This window comes from Ascaphus truei, chromosome 10 (assembly GCF_040206685.1).
Source record: "Ascaphus truei isolate aAscTru1 chromosome 10, aAscTru1.hap1, whole genome shotgun sequence".
Classification (NCBI taxonomy): domain Eukaryota; kingdom Metazoa; phylum Chordata; class Amphibia; order Anura; family Ascaphidae; genus Ascaphus; species Ascaphus truei.
Genome location: NC_134492.1, coordinates 34,781,310 through 34,802,048, shown reverse-complemented (window position 1 = coordinate 34,802,048; position 20,739 = coordinate 34,781,310). Strand labels below are relative to the sequence as shown.

Sequence of the window (20,739 nt, the reverse complement as noted above, 5' to 3'; positions counted from 1 at the left end):
AAGGGGAGAATAGGAGATCCCTACAAAATCTCACTGAAAACAGCTATACATTTTGGCCACAGGAGTACCACCAGCACATCATTCCCATTTACCTAGAGCCACTAAAGTCACCAGGCATCACACTGACTTAGGGACAGGTACCACGTGTCAAACCATAGGCCTTTCCCACTAGAAGACCGCTACCAAGAGCCCTTTTCTTTGACATAGTCACCCATGGCCCTTCTCTGTCACTAGGGATGACCCCTCTATCTCACATAGAGTGTGACTGAGACACACTGCATCGTATCCATCATTTCCACCAGTGACCTTGTTGTGTGGAAAGGAATTGCTCATAAAGTCTTGTGTATAGTAACATAATCATGACATTAATACAATTTATAGGCACAATACATGGTATATTGTTCAAGCGAGCTTACAATTCGGTACCAGCAACACATCAAAATAAAGGGGATGATAATGGTCATTGTCAAACCACATAGCATTGTGTAGTCTGCCTGATCCATTGGACTTATTGTCTCAGAAACTCAGCTAATCTCCTAGAAATTCAGGAGAGCACCATTAAATCTCAGGGCAGTGGGCAAAGCCAACTCAAATGGCCAGAAATGTATTGTATTCTGGGCTCCTCCCGCACTGAAAGTTTTCCATAAAGTGCTTACTGATAGAGTGGTGGAGACAGGACTCTATGCCGCAGGGCTGCAGCTCCACTTTGCCGCAGGGCCTTTACCGATTGTGGAGACCCTCCCCTCCAGGTTAATTTCTTAGATTGGGGGAAGAGGGAGAGGGCATGGGACAAATACAGGAGAATGGGGGGGGGGGAGAATACAGGTGTGGGGGACAAATACAGGTGGAAGTGGGGGGGATATATACAGGGAGGAGTGAGAGAGTGGAGGGAGAAATACAAGGGAAGCGAGAGGGAGAGGAAGGGGGTCAGGAGGGGAAAAAATACAGAGGGGTGTGGGGCGAGAAAGGAGGAGTGGGGGGAGAGGGGAGGAGTGGGTGGTGGACAGAGGGAAGGGGTGGACAGAGAGGGGAGGAGGGAGGGGGAACAGATAGGGGAGGAGTAGGGAGGACAGAAAGGGGAGGAGTGAGGGGGAACAGATAGGGGAGGAGTAGGGGGGACAGGGGATAGGAGTGTTGGGGAGATGGGAGGAGTGTGGGGGAGGTGTGGGAGGGAGAGAGGGTAGGAGTGGGGGGTGGACAGAGAGGGGAGGAGTGGGGACAGAGAGGGGAAGAGTGGAGGCGGGACAGAGAGGGGAGGAGTGGAGGCGGGACAGAGAGGGGAGGAGTGGGGGGCACAGTTGGGAGGAGTGCGGGGCAGAAAGGGGAGGAGTGGGGGAGGGAGAGAGGGAGAATACAGGGGGAGTGAGAGAGAGAGAAAGAGGAGAGAAATAGAAGGCGAGAGGGGAAAAATACAGAGGGGAATACAGGGAGACATGTGGGGGGAGTGATAATAGGGGGGAGTAAATGAGTGTGAGGGGAGAAATACAGGTGAAGTGAGAGAGGCAGTGAAGGAGTGGGGGAGAGAAATACAGGGAGTTGGGAGAGAAATATTGGGGGAGTGAGAGAGAGGGTGTGAGTAAGAAGGGGGAGAGAAATAGAGTGAGAGAGAGAGAGGGGGGTGAAATACAGGGGGAGCGAGAGTGAAGGAGTTTGGGGGGAGAAATACAATAGAAAATTGAAGAAATGCAGACGCACCACCATCCGGTCCAAACAGACAAAAGAGGGTGACTCAATGTTTCAAAAAATGATGCTGGTTTATTGGAACAGGTCAGGCAGAGGTAAAAACGACCTACATGTTTCGCGGTACGCGCTTGTTCACGGTCCCGTGAAAAACAATTTCAATATAAGAAAACAGTAACTTTATGTAAAAAATATCAAAATCACAAAACTTACATTAAAAAGGTTCAGATCTCCCAATCAGGTCATAGATGTTAACTTCAGCAAGTTGATAAACCCACACACAAAAAGGGGGGGGGGGGGAAACAATAATCCTCAAAGCTGGAGGGAAAAAGTCGTGTTGAGTAGCCGGAGCAGTCGCAGCTACAAACGCAGGCAACTAACTGATCATGGCATCCTCATGGGGGAGTGCAGGATGCCGGTATCCGTCGTCATGCACTACTGAACGTGCACTCTGCCCCTACGCGTTTTGCGTTGATTTAATGCTTCATCAGGGTTTTTTTTTTTCCCCCCCCAGCTTTGAGGACTATTGTTTTCTCCCCCCCTTTTCTATGACCTGATTGGGAGATCTGAACCTTTTTATTGTAAGTTTTGTGATTTGATATTTTTTACATAAGGTACCGGTTTCTTATATTGAAATTGTTTCTCCGTGCACTTTTTCTTTTAATTTTAGTGTTTCCCTTTGACCCTGTTGATCACGGGATCAGCATCAAGCTGCAGGAGAAATGGAAGTGTAAAAAGAGACTAAACAGCCAGCGGGCACTTATTACCGGGAGTGAGGGGAGTGTGAGCGTGAGAAGGGGGAGAGAAATAGAAGGAAGGAGAGAGAGAGGGGAGGTGAGAAAACAAGGAGGGGGAGAGTACGAGTGAGAGGGGGTGTGTAACGATAAGAGAGAAGGGGGACTCACTGAGCTGCTGGCAGGTGAAGACTCTGGGGCCTCTGGGAAATCTTTCTGCGGTATTATCCATGCAATGTGGTTCCAACTGCTACTGTGTTGCACCTCTACGACTTATGGGCTCTAACACTTCGGACTCTGTCATTTGAAGTGAATAAAACACAGTGGAAGGCAGTCCCTATCCTTAGCAATCTCAAGGTCCTCACAGATATCAGTTGTGTTTGACTCATCATTTCATGACAATTCCTTGGCTGGGTTAGAGCTTTGCTGACTGTCAATTCTAGAACTTGAATGACTGTCACCGTTTCGTGACACCCGCCACTTGCTTAGCCCAGTTCCACATGCACATAACTGTGCTTCTTGTATAAATCTATGTGAAACTGTGAGCTTCCCTTGCAACACCGGCCTGAAGAAGGGAAACCTTGCACCGTTCTTGTAATATCAGCTAGCAATTAAAGGGTGTAATTTCTACTCTACTGTCAGACAATTCTCTGCTACAAGCTACCATGGTCATCTTCCAGTTTCAATATGCCCTGTGACATTGTGCTCACAGATGCTCTGCACGATCCATAACGTACATTATGACGCGTGACATAGGTCTTAACATTGCTGGTGACAATTTCTATTTTGGTGAAAGTACCTTTAGAGCAAAGTTACATACCTGCTTAACTGGGAGATCTCTGTGGTAGAACATTGGTGAGTCAACTGTGGTAGAACTCCTAGTTCATGTACACTATAAAGAACGCTTGGTTTTTGGTGAGCTGAAATTGTTTTATTAAAGACTTGAAGCCTACCTTCAAATGAGTGAACATTCTGCAGACCTGTGAGACGTTTCTTGAACTGGGCTTCCCTAATGTATTAATACTGTATATTTCAATAAAAGACTCTGGTCCTATTGAGTTCATTCTTTCCTCTTCTGCACTGTCCTACCTGCTATGATGATACCAAAGTTGGCAATAAACAACTTTAGAACAGCCACTAAATACATAGCTAATAAATTCTTCCTGCCCTGCAAATACAAATCAATAGGACTTTAGATCAATATTAAGTTCTCTTTGCCTACCAAAAATGTAATTTGGTTAGTGAATCTTAAACAGATTCCTATGACAGCTACACTTATCAGACTTTTCTAATACAGGCTGTCCAGTTTCATCTCAAATTCTCCTACCAGTTATGCAGTCACTGCTTTCCCTGGAAGCAAATGATAAAGGATAACCCCGATACGAAACCATAGGAAACAGAACAAGCAGTCAGTGTGTTTTAACCTCCCACCCGTAGAAAAAAGCAGAGCATCAAATGGCACAGTGCATGGTGTCTGGAATACAAGACCAGGCAAAGCCCAGCTGTGTCTTAGGACACAGAATATTAATGCAAGCTTCAACCCAAATCTTCCCCTTGTGCTCCTTCCTCACTGAAGGTCACCTTGTGCTCCTACCTCACTGAAGGTCACCTTGTGCTCCTCCCTCACTGAAGGTCACCTTGTGCTCCTCCCTCACTGAAGGTCACCTTGTGCCCTCCCTCACTGAAGGTCACCTTGTGCCCTCCCTCACTGAAGGTCACCTTGTGCTCCTCCCTCACTGAAGGTCACCTTGTGCTCCTCCCTCACTGAAGGTCACCTTGACCCCTTTAATCACCACTCAACAGGGCTGAAACGCAGTAAATACTTGTGAATGGTTAATTTGTAGGATATTTTAGTTACACTGAGATTTGCTGATTTTGCAACCATTCTTACCCATAGAACATATGCTCTGCAGCCTTGAAGGTGCAATACCAACTACACCGGATTTATATTTGCACATTGTTTAGTAAGGCAGAGCACCCTGAATCCTGAGCCCTCTGTTTTTAAGTTCAAGAAGGTTCGACACCTATAATATTCTAGAAACCAATTTTGGCACTGTTATGGTGTTGGTAAATGGGTTCTTTTGTCCACTTTTTTATTACCAAGGGGCTCAGCCAGGTGTGAGTCCTTGCTACTAGTTGGCTGGCTCCAACCCCGTATGCAGCGCTTTGTTGTTGTGACTAGCGCCGAGTCCGGCGTCTTGGTAGCCATGCCAACAAGGTGGAGGCAGTTCCAGGTTTGCTGTTGCGCGCGGCTGCTAGGCGATGCGCCAAGTTCACGTGTATGTGAACTTGATGGCACACATGCGCGAACATCCATCGCGGTCGTGACGTCATAGGTGGACCCGTTTCGCGCCGTTTTTCCTCTGCAAGGACTTTAGATAGGTAAGCATAGGGATATATATGTGCTTTTGTATTGTATGTCAGCCCTCACCTTGATAAAGACTGCGTGGCAGTCGAAACGTTGGTTTGTTTCACGGCTGCTGAATAAATCTCCTAAAGAGAAGACTGTGTGCCTGGATTTTTTTCTCTCAAGATACGCGGTTAAGCCTGACAGTAAGTCAGGTTAATGTCACGCCAAGTGACAACAAAGCTTTGTGGATGTGGGCCTGAGCGAGATCAGAAGTGGATCATGTCCTGATCCATTAAGATTAATCGGGTAGGGGGATTCAGGGTTTTTACTGGGATAGAGATCACATGAGCCAAAATACCTGTGATGCTTTGTGCCACTAAACATTGTGGCACTGAGAGGGTTCAAATACCTATAATAAAAAAAAGGCACTTCTACAGCGACAGGGCTACAGGAAATTACAGCAAAAAATAAAAAAGTGCGCTTAGTTGCAATGCCAGTGTGTGGTAGGTGCCTGAAGACCCTACAGATGAAGTGGAGGGTAAGGCCAGGGACGTGGTGCAGGGAGCGGCGCTGGGCAGCGCTGACGCTCATGCTCTCCTGCTCAAGCAGGAGATTTTTCTTGTCCCTGCATGAGCGTCAGCGAGCGCGCTTGTGTGCCGGGTGGGAGGCTTTCGGGAGGCGGGCCTGGAGGCGGATTGGGAGGCGGGGCTAGCGCATCACGGACTGCCATTGGCTTCTGGCAGTCACGTGACCGGCCCTGCGCTTGCATGAGCGGCAAAATTTAAACTTGCCTGTCTCCTGCATTTCCACACGCCTCCGCACGCCTGCGGAAGCGCCGTCTAAAGCCGTGCTGATAGGGATAATGTTTCCCCTCAGCGCGGCTCAGCGTGCCTCAGCATGGTTTTTTTGACCATGTCCGAGGCCTAAGTGATGTGATCAGTAGATCAATTAACCTTAAGCTGCTAGAAGCGGTGAATATAACACAGGTGCATGTGTTATATCCCTCACAGCAGTAAACAAGACTAGATCAACACCAGGTTGCACAGATGATTAATAATAACAACTGTTATATAGATGTAATCAAAAGGCAATGATTGACTACAGAAATTCAACAAGTGAATTAAGTAGCACCTTCCCAAAAGACTGAGTCAATATGTAGTGATGGCAATTGCCAAAACCAAAAAAGTCCATACAGAGTTCATAGATGGATTGTCAAGGTTGTAAATTGCTGCCCCTGTGTAGAATAGCCAGTACTCTGCAGAGAACCTCAAAAGAAGACAAATAAGAAATGAGGGCGCAAAAAGTAAGGAGAACACAACCTTTATTGCAGAAAAAAATTATACATCTGTGTATCCCAGTGCATGTTACTACTGTTGCTTTTATGTTTATGCTATAAAGGTTGTGTTCGCCTTACTTTTTGCGACCTCATTTTGTTTTCTTCTACAGGAAATTACATTGAGCATTGTGTAAGCAAATTGAGACGCCCAAATGGGTCACAACTGTGAATCTAAATAGAGTGGCTGACAGTCTGGTGATAACCCCCACAGCTGTACCCCTGTTATGCTCTTACCCTGCAGAATTAACTATGGAGGGGTTGCCTCGATTAAAGGACGATCGGCAGGACGTAAAGTAAGCAAGACAAGATTCCTGCTTGAAGGAAGTATGGTCAGCTTTGAGATACCAGAAGTCGGCCAGGATAGTCACCGGGATGTACTCAGAAAGCCTCCTCTCAAGGGAAAGGCCTCATCTAGTAATCAAGAGTGGGGTAATGTTCTGAGTCGCCAAGAAGTCCCAAAACATAGTGACTAAGCAATTGGTACTCCCCTACAAGTACAGGCAGATGGTACTCAGTTCTCTCCATGACAAACATGACCATCAACAAAACTTTGAAATTAGTGAAAGACCAGTTCTATTGGCCCGAATGGTCTGTGAGTTAAACATTACTGCAAGGACAGTGGGAGGTGCGTGCCTAGAAAAACTCTGCCTACAAATATCACCAGTTGTGGACTATTGGACTAGTTATGCATGGACTTTCTGTCATTAGAGCCCGACAAGAATAACACTAGTAATATTTTAGTGGTCTTGGAATACTTCACCAGGTATGCCCAAGCATTCCCAACAAAGGACCCGTGAGCCATTACCGTTGTCAGGGTGATGTGGGACAATGACAATCCCTCATGGCTTGCCAGCTAGGATACATTCCGATTGTTGGTGGGATTTTGAAAACCGCCTCATCAAGGAGCTGCTATACCTCTATGGACTAAAGAAATCCCAAACAACGCCCTACCATCCGCAGGGAGATCCTCGACCAGAGAGGTTTATTAGAACCCTATTGAACATGGTAGGCCCCTTGAATACCCAGGGGAAAGAGCAGTGCGGTCAGCATGTGCATCACGGTGCATGCATATAATTGTACCCAGAGTGACTCAACCGGGTACTCACCATACTATTTGATGATCAGAAGGGAAACCAAATTACCAATAGACCTGTGTTTTGTGGTGGCAGCAGATGACACATCTCCTATGACTTACATGCAGTTTGTAAGGAAACTCAAGGAACAGCTGCAAGAGGCGTATAGACTGGCCACTACTGTGACTGACACAAACAACCGGGGAAATAAAGGCCAGTATGATAAACGAGTACCCGGCCAAGAGTTACAAGTGAATGACAGAGTTCCAGCCAATCGCTGGAAACCAGAGCATTATGTAGTAGTAGAAAAACTAGAGGGGCTACCAGTATATCAAGTAAAGCCTGAAAAGGTAAGTGGGTCAGAAAAAAATCTGCATAGGAATCGTCTATTGCCAAAAAGTCAGCTGGTGAGGTGCCCTGGAAAGGAAGATATTCCAGGAGTAGATATCCGGCCTAGGAGAAGTTAACCTGAGGACAGGGTCCCGATTGTAGCCCACCAGCCCCCTGCACCCATAACAGTGATGATGAGGGATACAGAGGAGACAGAATGTTAGGGCACCTGTCGAATATTATGGGTCATGAAGAAAGGAATCCTCCCCATGAGGTTTCCGCAATGTGACCGGCAAGGTCACGGGACAGAGAGAGAGCTATCATCCCAGGGTTGGATCCAGATGCAGAGGAATTCACCCCCTTGAATCTCAGAGCAGAATAATGAAGCTGAAGATGTGTTAGGGTTAGACAGTTGTGACCTCCCCACAAGTTTAGGGCCAGCAGAACACAGTCCACCCATGCCCTGTGGGTCCACTGAAAGGCAAGGGGGAGTAACAGTAGCCCCACAGGTATATTCGCTATGCTCCAGAAGGGAGATCAAGCCCCCCATAAGACTGACCTATGATTCTCCAGGGGTGCCGACAGAAATCCCCATGGTTAATGTGGCTAAATTGATGATATCAATGATAAACCTAGAGATGGGTGGCCCTGGGAGCTGTGGGACCATGTAGTGTAATAATACTGCAATCTGTCAGAACTGTATGTGTGTTGGTTCCACTGTACCTATAATCCTGTGTTTTTAGAGAGGAGGCATTTGTTAGCCTAGACTGTCATGTGTGAAGATATTCTTATACCGGTTGATGGGGACATCAATGTCTTTAGCAGGGGAGGATGTAACCCCTGTGATGCAAGCAACACATTCACACTGTCCCCTGGCAGGTTCCTCTCCAGTGTGCTATGGACATGTGACTTCTGATGGACATAATAGCAGCCAATGACAAAGGCTGTGGAAGAGGTGGGACTAAGAAGGAGAGAAGCCTTTACGAGGGGCGGCTATGACACATGGAGTCAGATCTGCAAAAGCCTGAATGCCTTGATCAAGTGTGAGCCGGGTCAGTTTGAGTCCCGCTGAGAGAGAGCAGGGACCCACTGGAAGGAGAGCAGTACCTGGTGCAGCAAGGGCCAGCAAATCCGTGCCGGAAAGCGCACGGAGTGTTGATTGCCGTCGGAGGGGAAACTCAATGGTTGCAGTTAACAGTGGTACAGAAACAACTTTGTGAAATGCAGGCCTCCTACATTTTGGTGCATTAAGAGCTCCAACTGTGTGCCGGCACCATTTATATAGGCCCATATACCCAGGATTGGGTGAGCATCTTCTAATTAACAGTGACATACACCTGTGCTGCTTTATATGTAGTGTTGTGATATAAGCTGTATTACGTGTAGACCAGCAAAGACACCCACGCATGCGCAGACTGAGTCCTGAATGAGGGACGAGACCAGGGAGACTACACCAGGCTGTGCACAAGCCTGGAGGAGCCTCTGCATACTGTGAGAGGAAGCTGGTGACTGGAAGCGGAAACGGCAACCAAGCAGACATCTCAGGAGAAGGGAACCACGTGGGGAGACTGCACTGAGGAGTGTACGCCGGACAACCAATCCACAAAGCCTTTACAATTGGTCGTTTGTCAGTGCACCTTTTATCTTTATTTTATCTACTGTGAATAAAAACGTTATTATGCTATGTCCCTTTCCTCTCTATTTGTAAGACACCCTTGAAGGTAATGCCTTTTTGTTCCATTTAAAGTGATATCGACCTGTATTACACCACTTGTTTGTGGTGTGTGTTTTTCCCTTTTTCTTTTTTCCCTGTATGCACACTGGGGTTGAGAACATAAACCACGTGCTGGAGACTCTATTTCTTTTCAAACGTATTATGTGTAGTGTTGTGATATAAGATGTATTATGTGTAGTGTTGTGATATTAGCTGTATTATGTGTAGTGTTGTGATATTAGCTGTATTATGTGTGTAGTGTTGTGATATAAGATGTATTATGTGTAGTGTTGTGATATAAGATGTATTATGTGTAGTGTTGTGATATAAGATGTATTATGTGTAGTATTGTGATATAAGCTGTATTATGTGTGTAGTGTTGTGATATAAGCTGTATTATGTGTAGTGTTGTGATATAAGCTGTATTATGTGTAGTGTTGTCATATTAGCTGTATTATGTGTGTAGTGTTGTGATATAAGCTGTATTATGTGTAGTGTTGTGATATAAGCTGTATTATGTGTAGTGTTGTGATATAAGATGTATTATGTGTAGTATTGTGATATAAGATGTATTATGTGTAGTATTGTGATATAAGCTGTATTATGTGTGTAGTGTTGTGATATAAGCTGTATTATGTGTAGTGTTGTGATATAAGCTGTATTATGTGTAGTGTTGTCATATTAGCTGTATTGTGTGTGTAGTGTTGTGATATTAGCTGTATTATGTGTGTAGTGTTGTGATATTAGCTGTATTATGTGTGTAGTGTTGTGATATTAGCTGTATTATGTGTGTAGTGATCACAGTGTTCTTAAGTATTACTATCTGGCATAATAAAAGTGGTTATATTACAAACGCTGTGTATTTATTTCCCTCTGTCTGACCTCAGCCACGTGTGGCGTATCGGTTATCAATAAAGGACTCAGGCCCCCACCTCAGCAATAGCTATCAGTCTGGGGCCTAGAAGTAGGAGGGGTTACTAGTAGAGGGGTTACTACTAGAAGTAGTAATACTCTCAGTTTGTAAATAAAACATAGCAGTACTCCAGGTTTACAATTCCCAAAGTAGTAGTTCTCTCGGTTTGTAAAGCATAAAAATAATGGTACTCAAAGTAAGTCATTGAAAATGCATTGATACTCCCAACAAGTGATGGTATTTATAGTATGAGGGGAAAAAAGGACTAGTACTCCATGCCACCTTGTACAATCACACTTCGACCATTGGGCAAGTTACCCCAAACATGAAAAGTCACAGGAGAGATGGGACATAAGAATGACTCACTTGAAGAAATCGTCTTTGCAGTAGACGTTCCCCGCCCGGGAGAAGCAGCGCTCGGCCAGCGGCACGTGACACTCGCAGCACTTGAGGCAGGTGCTGTGCCAGTGACGGTCCAGGACCTTCAGGATGAACTTATCCAGGATGTGCTCGTTACAGCCAGAGCAGCGCGGGATCTCTGTGTACAGAAGAAGCAGAGAGCGTGGGGGAGTGAGAGCGAGAACACATGGGCGTCTAGTCACCAAGCTTAGAAGAAGACACGATGATCATCAACGCAGCGCTAATAACGAGACGTTCAAAATCATTAACGGACGTTATTTTCCCTGGGGTTAATTCATATCCACAAAGCTAATTATATGCAAAAACAATGGCCATAAGTTATGTTATTTGCATGCGCTTAATGCCATGTCAGCACTGCCTCGCATTAGCTTGATATAACGACTCGCGTTAAGTATCTCTTACCTAAAGGTCGCGTTACTCCCATCCAAAACCTCCCCCTCTCTTTCTGAGTTACGCCACCTTTATGCATGACCTAACTAACCTCATTAAATCCTGGCATTAGGAGCTCTGTGGATAGGCGTGGTCAGGAGGTACACCTCTTTTACATATAATTAGCACTAACGGCCGTTATACTTAAGGCCTCGTTCAGGGTGCTGGCTTCGGAGGGAGGGCGTGCTGCCGTGCGTGCTGCCGTGAGAAACAAAGTATTCAATTTGAATACTGGTTTTCAGGGTAGCAACTGCCCTGTCCACGAAGCCAGGAGTTGAAGCTGACTACAGTTTCAATAAACGACAATTTCGTTTTTTGGAGCTGCAGCAGCGTCACAGGGACCAAGGCAGCCAATGAAATCATTCTTCGGAATGATTTCATGACTGCAACTTGGATACTTACCCTGCTGTGTGTAACCCCGCCCCCTCCCCAACGCTGAAAATCTGCTGGGGGATAAACACAGATCGCCCAGCAAACTGCAGCACTGCCTCCCTCACGCCCTCCCTCCGAGTCCTGCAGCGGACACCCTGAACGAGGCCTAACACAAGGCCCTTTCTGGCTGAGAACAGCACTTAACACTGCGTTAGTGAGCTTTGGCGATACATGTTCGCACTCAGGTTAACGCCTCGTTGAGTCAGTAACGGACTTCTGTGGCTCTGGACCTTAATGTAAAAAATAGGCAAAGAAGGCTGGCACTGCAACCCGGTAATGATAGCTGACAACTAGCCGTTAAACACGATTTATTGTAGTGAAATCAAAAATCACATCACTCCAGGTAAACTCCTGAGTTTACCTGGAGTGATGTGATTTTTGATTTCACTACAATAAATCGTGTTTAACGGCTATTTGTTACGGATAAAGTCATGTTGTACAGAGCTTTCTAAACCTCACAGATCTCTTCAAGTGTTCTGTTATCTTAGTGAATACTCACCATTGATTATTAACCCTTTAGAGCGGTGGTTGCCAACTCCAGTCGTCAAGTATGCCCAACAGGTCAGGTTTTAAGGATATCCCAGCTTCAGCACAGGTGGCTCAATCCAAATGACTGAGCCACTGATTGAGCCACCTGTGCTGAAGCAGAGATATCCTTAAAACCTGCCGGCTTTAAGTAATTTGTGTGATAAGCTACATGCAGTACTGAATACAAACACAATGCTATATTAACCCTCTCAGTGCTCAGTGCTAGAGATGATAATGATAACAAGGGGTTAACAAAGGGGGTACATTATTTTTTTTTAGACTTATTTTATTTATATTCATGTTATTTTCCACCTATCAGTACACATTTCCCTTACTGCACACAGGGACTCTGGACTTTCTTTCCTAAGATATAACCATTCAGAGATATTTCATTAAAAAAACACAAATTAACACAGGAAGTCGCTAGACACAAATTGTAAAACAAAAACGCTTAACAGCAACAAAAAGGAAGTTATTTAAAAAAAAGTGCCAAATAAAAGTAATAATATTAGCGAGTGTGTGTGAGTGTGAGTGTGAGTGTGATTGTAAACCTCAGGTCATCTCTCCTGCTCAATACATTTATTTCAACAGGCCTTGAGCTTTAAGCGTTCCTGACAAGCAAATACTGGTACGTTAACTTCCCAGCATATTAAACGGGGCCTTTGAGCCTTCGTCTTGAATAATAGAGAGATCAAAGGAGGAGCAAAAAATGATTCCAGATTTATTAACGGGAAGAGAATTTCATAAAAGCAGTGGTATTTTCCCTGTAATACACACGGTGCCATTTATTTGTACTTAATCTTTTGTAAAAAAAAAAAATGGCATAAAAAAATAATAATAATTTACTGTATTCATTTGATTAATCAATAACTTCAATGTTTTATAGTGCTTGTTAAAGAATGAAAGAGTTTATATGAAGCTTATTGTAACAGTAAAGTGTGTGCCTCCGTTTTTCAACATTTTACCAGAATGATCAAATTAAACATACCTGTAGCCCTGGCTGGTTTTGGGCTATAGGTCTGCCCTCCTCCTGGCAGTAATCCCTAGTAAGGGTAGGTTTGCCAGGAGTAATCATGGGTTTCCCCCACACCTTGCAGCTCAGTGAATCAGAGAAAGGTAGTGCAATCAGGCCTGCTGTCCAATCAGGGACAGGGGGCTGGTTCTTACTGGAACTGACTTAAGGAGCTGCACATCTCAATTTAATTAGTTGTGCCTATACCGTGATAGAGGTGTGGTCTCTCCAACTCAGTAGTGCAGGGCTCTACTTACTGAGGCCTTCCCTACGGGGACAGGTGGATGACTATTACCCTTACCCCACAAGGGGGTAAGGGAAGAACAAGGACTGCTCCTGGTGGCTGGTGGCCGGGAGTGAAGGTCCAGGGACATCCTAAAGGTGAAGACCTGAGTGATAAGAATGGATTCAGTGTAAGCTGTGCACTGCTGTGATTAAGAGCCTGAGACTGAAATCTATCAAGGAGGAGATGAGATAGTTCTCCTGCAGAGATTTCTCCCCTCACATCTGGGGGCTGCAAGAGATGGAGACGCTGTCACCGTGAGTACGATTCGGGCAAGACCCCAGAAGCCTGTCCTGACCTCCCCTATAACACCATGCGGGAGACCCAGGGCCCCCTATTACCAGCAGGTTTGCACCACACTACCATGAGTAACCAGAGCAGCTTTTCCCAAGATAGACCCTATGTGAGATTGGGTGGGGGAAACAGGGTTACATACCTAATGCTATTGGGCTTTTTACATAGATAAATCTGGTGCGGACATTTGTTACAGTTTACAGGAGACATATATAAGCTTCACATGCAGCTCATAGTCGGAAGTGGAATTCCAAATGACATGTAGCGAAGTCTTCCGGCTGCTAATCCCAGGGAAGAAATAATAGAGAGAAAAACCCACTGCTTTCAAAGGGATCCATTTATACTCATATAACTGGTGCTGTATTTGTACTTTGCTGGGAGGTGATCATGATTAAAGGACCCTGTAGAACTGGGATGGCCAACTCCAGTCCTCAAGGGCCACCACCAGGTCAGGTTTTCAGGATATCCCTGCTTCAGCACAGGTGGCTCAAAGCTGCATACCAGGTGTGCTGAAGCTGGGATATCCTGAAAACCTGACTTGCTTGTGGCCCTTGAGAACTGGAGTTGACCGTCCCTGGTATGGAAATAAGATATAACTGATGATCATTTTTAGATTTTTGGGGGGGGCTGGAGGGGAGAAAAAAAGAATTTGTTCTCCATATAAAACAAATCCCTGCCTTTTTATTCAAATGTTCATAATATGATTTTCAAAGAAGGGATGCCGAAAATAAGGAACGGGCGGATTATAAATAAGCGGCAGCGGTTGATCGGGGCGTTTTCAGCCGCTTTTGCGGATTTTGAATCAGCGCCATAGTGTTTAATATCTGTATATATAAATACTCCTTTTTCAAAACTATTTGCATTGTACAGTAGTAAAATGATTCTGATTCCCTTGCACTCTCTGTTAGACCCGTGTCCTCCGTATGAAGGACATGAGAGCCTGTTATATGTGTGTGTTGTGTTAGTCACGTCTCTTTGCCTTTCATTTCCCACTTCCCCTGAGCTGAAGATTAGGACGGACCTTTAAATAAACAATAAAATGTGCTAATAATAATGCTTAATAGAGAAGTGATAGGCAAAGTGATATAGAAGAGAGTCATAGGGCACAGAGACGGCCTGGGTTATTTTCCAAGTTAAGAAAGCAGTTGCCAAATGAATATGAAGAAACGGTACAATGTACTGTAAGTGTAATTAACTGGACAGGAGATAAAACTGCAGCAAAGACTGGAACCTTGTCCAAGTCAGGAAGAAAAACATCACAAGAGACCAATATATTGCAACAGAGTGCACAAAAGACACAAGTCTATATTTATTAAACATAGCTAAGCTGTAAGGCACCTTAAAAATTATCGGGCCCTATGGGGCCTTAGGCCGGTTCTATAGTGCGTGCGCGCGTTACACCGTGGGTGCGCGCGAGGCAGATTTAGTTGGCTTAGGTTAGTCAGCCATTCTATAATAGGGCCATGTACGCGCACGGCAGGGAGAGTGGAACCGGCCGACAGGGGGGAAGATGAGAAAAAGAAAGCATTTGCTCCGCTACCGCCGCTGAAAATGTAATGATATGTGTGTACATGTGTGCATATGTGTGCATGTGTGTGTATATGTACAATGTTATTAAAAAAATTATTAAAGGATTTATTTATTTGAAAACGCATTAACACACACACACACACACACACACACACACACACACACACACACACACACACACACACACACACACACACACACACACACACACACACACACACACACACACACACACACACACACACACACACACACTTCCTTACACTCACGCACAGTATACACACAAAACGTGTGCGGCACGTGCACGCACCTTCGCACAGGCACGCGTGCGCACATGGCCGCACACAGTATATAACAGCCCTTAGGCTGAGTCCCCAGTGTAGGCTGCGGCGCGAGCTACGGGGTGCAGGCCAGACACCACAGCCCTCTATGGAGCAGGCCCCAGTGGCTGTGTGTGTGTGCGCGATGACACATGAGCTGGCAGGGAAGACAAGACATTTGTCTTCCCGTGCCCCGATCACGTGGTCGGCGCACAGCCAATGGAAGGGCAGATATGCCCCGTCATGGCCACGCCTCCAGTCATGCCCCCACCCCTGCGCTCCCCTACAAAACACACAACATGACTTTCAACTGTGCACGCTCCGCCAGGCGCGTGTGCTGCAGGTAAGACTGGAGCCGTAGCCTTAGACTTAACTCTGCTTAGTAAATACGTCCCTTAAATATTTAAAAGGAATCCAATAATTTGGACATAAATTAAAACGACATTAAAGTGCGCCAGAACTAGGCGGCCTTGGATGTAACAATACCAAGTGGCAGATCACTGCTCTGTTTCATGGAAGTGAACTTTAGAGCAGAAGGAAGACGTGTTTAATGTGGGGCTGCTGTTGTAGAGAATGTTCTGTATGTGGTGAGGCCCTTTAGTACACAGGTAGAAAAGAGATTTCCAGGCACTCTGTATTATTTGCAAAAAAAAATGACTTTGCAATGTATTGATTAGACATTTACATACATGTCTGGCCAACGTTTTGGCCCACACTGGCCTTCATCAGGGTGGACCCTAATTGGAGTCCGCTACCTGTCACCTACAAGTTTGAGTTTATTGGATCAATATGAGATTTATATACAGAATATAAGTGTACTTTGTGGTAGTACAGTAGTTAGTGCATTGGTTTCCAACCTATTTTAGTTAAGGAACCCTACGTGAAATTCTGAAGAACCCCCAACATTCTCTAATACGCGTCTGAGATCAGATGCATTATAAGGAACTCCAACCCTATCTAATAGCGTGACTGAGATCAGATGCATTGTAAGGAACCCCAACCCTCTCTAATAGCGGGTCTGAGATCAGATGCATTGTAAGGAACCCCAACCCTCTCTAATAGCGAGTCTGAGATCAGATGCATTGTAAGGAACCTCAACCCTCTCTAATAGCGCGTCTGATATCTGATGCATTGTAAATTCTTCTGTATTTGATACAATTTTCAAATTACCAAAAAATTGCTGGGAACCCTTTAGGGATGCCCGGGGACCCCAAGGGTTCCTATTAACCCGGGTTGAAAAACACTGAGTAAGTGGATATAAAGTAGCATTTCTGTGTGTAAATGGCTTCTTTAACTGGGCTACAATGCACGGAGTAATAATAAAGTAGAGATATTACCAATGTAGCCACCAATGTATCTGCCACTTCTTTTATAGGCGAGATAAGAGTGTGGGGGTAAGATCAATGTTAAAGCAGAATTCTCCCCCAGAAGCCTTATACGAGTTTAACTCATATAATATTAGTATCTTGCTCAGGGGGAGAGGGGGTGCAGGTAAAGTGCCACGGTGGCTCCAGGCCAGGGGCCTGCCCAGGCGATACCGGAATTCAGGCCCCACTTCCGTGATCGTCCGCTGGCTGGGCCCTCCTCCGACTGGGCTGAGGGAGTAACACAGTGTAATGTCACTGCCTTTGAAGTGGGTAAGCCCTGTTAAAAATCCCAGTTCTCTTTGGCATTGGGCAAGCCCCCTTATCCCCCTGTGCCTCAGGCACCGCAATTGGATAGTAAGCTCTATGGGCAAATTTTCCTACAAACATTCCCTGTACAGCGTCAGCACTTTATAATAATAATAATAATAATAATGTAATTCATATAATTTTCTTCTTAGAAAGTGTTCGCTTCCCTTGGCCCTACAGAGACGATGCCAGCCACTTTGGGTTAAAGCACGTCAAGAAATATGGAGGAAAAACAAAATCTGACATCCAAACTGTGTCATTTGTGTAGCAACATAGTCATATAATGTTTGTTCAGCAGCATTAAGCTAAGATGGTGTATGATTCATCAGAACATGTAGTGTTAATGTCTCATTGTGCATTGACGTTAGCTCGGCAAAGAACACACACTGAGCTCAACGTTGCAATCGTTCTCTGCAGTGACTGAAAGATGACTGTCAGTAATAGAGCCATTTGGTAACAGAGGCATGATGCAGCGACACAGGCAAGCTTTGAAATGCATAACAGGCCCAGCCATTTCTGTATTCAATCAAAATAATCAAACCAGAAATCGGCAGACTGCAACATCACAAGAAAAGAAAGGTTGAATGGACGGCGGAAAGCATAACAAGATTGTTAAACTCGTAATGAGTACCACGAGCTCCTACTGTATACAAACTAACCTGTGTAAAAAGGCACGTTTTATCTATGCATATACTGTATATGTTTAAAAAAAAAATCCTACACGTTACATGTATGTGTAACGGTGTTTCCCCCACCATATGGGAGATTCCCCTGTTACCAGGTGTATGGTGCATGCTGCCTGTAGGCTCACAAGAGGCTGAGGTGTCCGCCAATGTTTTTGGGGACTGCAGAGCAGGCTTCTGGGGTACATAACTGACATTTACTCCATGGTACTCAGCCCCTCCATCTGCTGTAGGCTCCAGATGTATGAAGGTAATCTCCCACAGTAGAACAGTCTCCTCTCTCCCCAGAAAGATTACACACCAGGCAGGAGGTATATGTAACAGGAACAGTTTTATTCTTCTGCTCCCAGCGCAGTCTATTGGCAACTCTGTCCCAGGCAGTCACAGCTCTGGTCTCAAACTTCAGAGGGTCCCTGGGCATTCACTATGGGTCAAGGGCTCCCGCAGCAGTTCTAGCTCTTCCCTGATCCTTTAGCAAGACCAGGGGTATAGATTATCACTCACTCCCCCGAAGGAAGCTTACCTGGGCCTGCCAGTGCACAGCAGCCTGGGTGTGATACCTTGTCTCTCTCAATGGTAGAGACCAACTAACCATTTGGAGATGCAACCCCCTTGAGTACAGTAGGGGGAGGGTACCAGGTCTGAACCCAGGATTGGGCAACCCCAGACCTAATCCCACCTCCACCCCTGCCACTTAAGGGTACTGCTTGAGTGGGGGGAAACCCATGATTGATCCTAACACTGCCTGCTGTTACCAGGACTGATATGTCAGTACAGAGTAGAATAGTAGCCACACCCAGCCATGGCTACATATGTGCAGTTTGCATTAAGTTATAATTAGAAGCTGCACGTTACATATAGTGCCTATACAAACAAACAGACGGGAAATCATGTTCCTCTATGAGGAACCGCACTAACCGGGTCATAAAAGGCCTAAAATCTACGAATCTCAGAAGGATCCAGACGCACCCAATGAGATCTGATGACAATAAGATTTAAAACATGTTACGAACAACGTTTAGGCCATTTGTATTCATCTGATGAAAACCAAAAGCTGCCCAAACATCGGTTGTACCATGCAATAAATGTAACTGTTTGTTAGCACACCCGTATTTCTTCTAAATGAATACCTTTTACTTATCACAGCTGCCACAGAATATGTCCTATGTATAAATAAATGAAAGTTGCCAATACTATCAATTATATATATATATATATATATATATATATATATATATATATATATATATAACATACAAACCAGCCCAAAGACCAGTAGGGAGACAGCAACCAACGAGGTGTAATCCAAAGAAGTCTGTATTGAAATAAACAGGTACACGAAAGCCAACGTTTCGGTCTCTCAGGGAGACCTTCCTCAGGGCCGTGCAAACACCACACTAACAGTGACCCTACTTATATACCCACACCCCTAGTGCAACCAATTAAACATAACCAATCACCAGCAACCTGTCATGATTTACCTGTTATGCAGCTGAGCACCGTTGAGAAACAACCAATGCCTGGACCAGAAGGAGTCATGCGGATCCACAAGCAGGAAAAAGCAATGTGGTAATCAAAGGCAGCCAACTCAGGCATCTGAGTCTGTAGATTCACGAGCAGGGAAACCCCTCCCGTGATCCAGGCTGCCTGCTCTGATGTCTATAGCCTGCGACCGGTGCCGGGAGCTACAGCGCGTCACCTGACTAGCCTGCGCGTCATAGGGCAAAGTGTGAGCCGGGGAGCCAATGGGAAACATCCATGCGCACTGGAAAGGTACGCAGAACCTTGATGGAGGAACCCTGGCAACCAAGGACGCCAGCACACAGTCCGCGCAGGCGCAGTAGTAAACACTGATAGAAAGGGCAGCGCTGCACCCACAGCACTAATGCAAGGCAGACACACGAGCCAAAAAAGGGTTGTGGCTGAAAATAAAGCCACAAGAGGCAGTGGTCAAGGTCCCAGGAGTACCAGCTGCACCCCACAATATAAAACATGACAATAAAAAGACAATCAAAACAAGGGAGTGACAGTGTGCAAGGGAAATGAAGCTATGGAGGAACAATGTCCACACGTCAAAGATATGCATGCAAACATAAAAATAAACATTCAAATATGGTCAAAAGATCAAAACAAGCAAAAATCAATGCGCAGGTAGCCATAACCAATTTACAAAAAACAGCCCAGTTTGAGCTCTTCGTTCAGTCCCCCTGGTGCCATAGTCCGCAGTTCAAAAATGAGTCTGGCCTCCTGTTGTAGCAAGATCTTGCCTCTGTCACCACCACGCGTAGGGATAGGGACCTGCAGGATAGGCATGCATCTAAGCGTTGCTAAGGAGTGTCTATGTTCTTTAAAATGTCTCGCGACAGGGAGACATTTAAGGTCCATGTCATCGCCACCGCTCACTAGGGCTTTCCTGATGGTAGTACGGTGCATGGCCATCCGCTCCTTCAGCATCCTCACAGTTTTTCCAATATATAGAAGTCCACAAGGGCATCTGATGTAGTATACCACAAATTTGGATTCACAATTAAGTGCCTGTTGGAGTTTGATGGGAATGCCACTGTGGGGATGATTGTAGCTGGGGCCCAATTGCATGAACTGGCAGTTAGTACAGCCATGACATCGATATGAGCCTGGTTTCTTGACCAACCAGGTCTTGGAGGTGGCATATTTCTCTGTTGGATCCGATCCTGTCACCATGTCACCAATACTAGGGCCGCGACGGAAGCAGAACAGCGGTGGTTCCTTGGCACATGCGCCTATCCTCTCATCATTTTGTAAGATCCGCCAATTCCCCCGGATGCATCGCTTGATGTCATTGGAGGCGGTGCTGAAAGTGCTGACTATGTTGAGTCTGTTAGTCTCCGTTTGTTTAGGAGCTGATGTCAGTAATAAGCTCCTGTCAACCTGTTCCACCTTTTGTAAGGCGTATTGGATGTCTTTTTCACAATAGCCCCTCTCTCGAAAGCGGGCAGCCATCTGACCCAAAGCCATTACGGACTCTG

The 20,739-nt window shown here is 45.5% G+C and overlaps 1 protein-coding gene across 1 annotated transcript in view; it reads right to left on the bottom strand.

The window, feature by feature from the left end:
* Positions 1–20,739, bottom strand: part of LHX4 (LIM homeobox 4) — a 60,060-nt gene that overhangs the window by 11,799 nt on the left and 27,522 nt on the right. Inside the window, exon 2 of the mRNA XM_075616525.1 lies at positions 10,497–10,668. Within this exon, the coding sequence (XP_075472640.1) occupies positions 10,497–10,668 (172 nt within the window). The remainder of the gene's footprint in view (positions 1–10,496; positions 10,669–20,739) is intronic.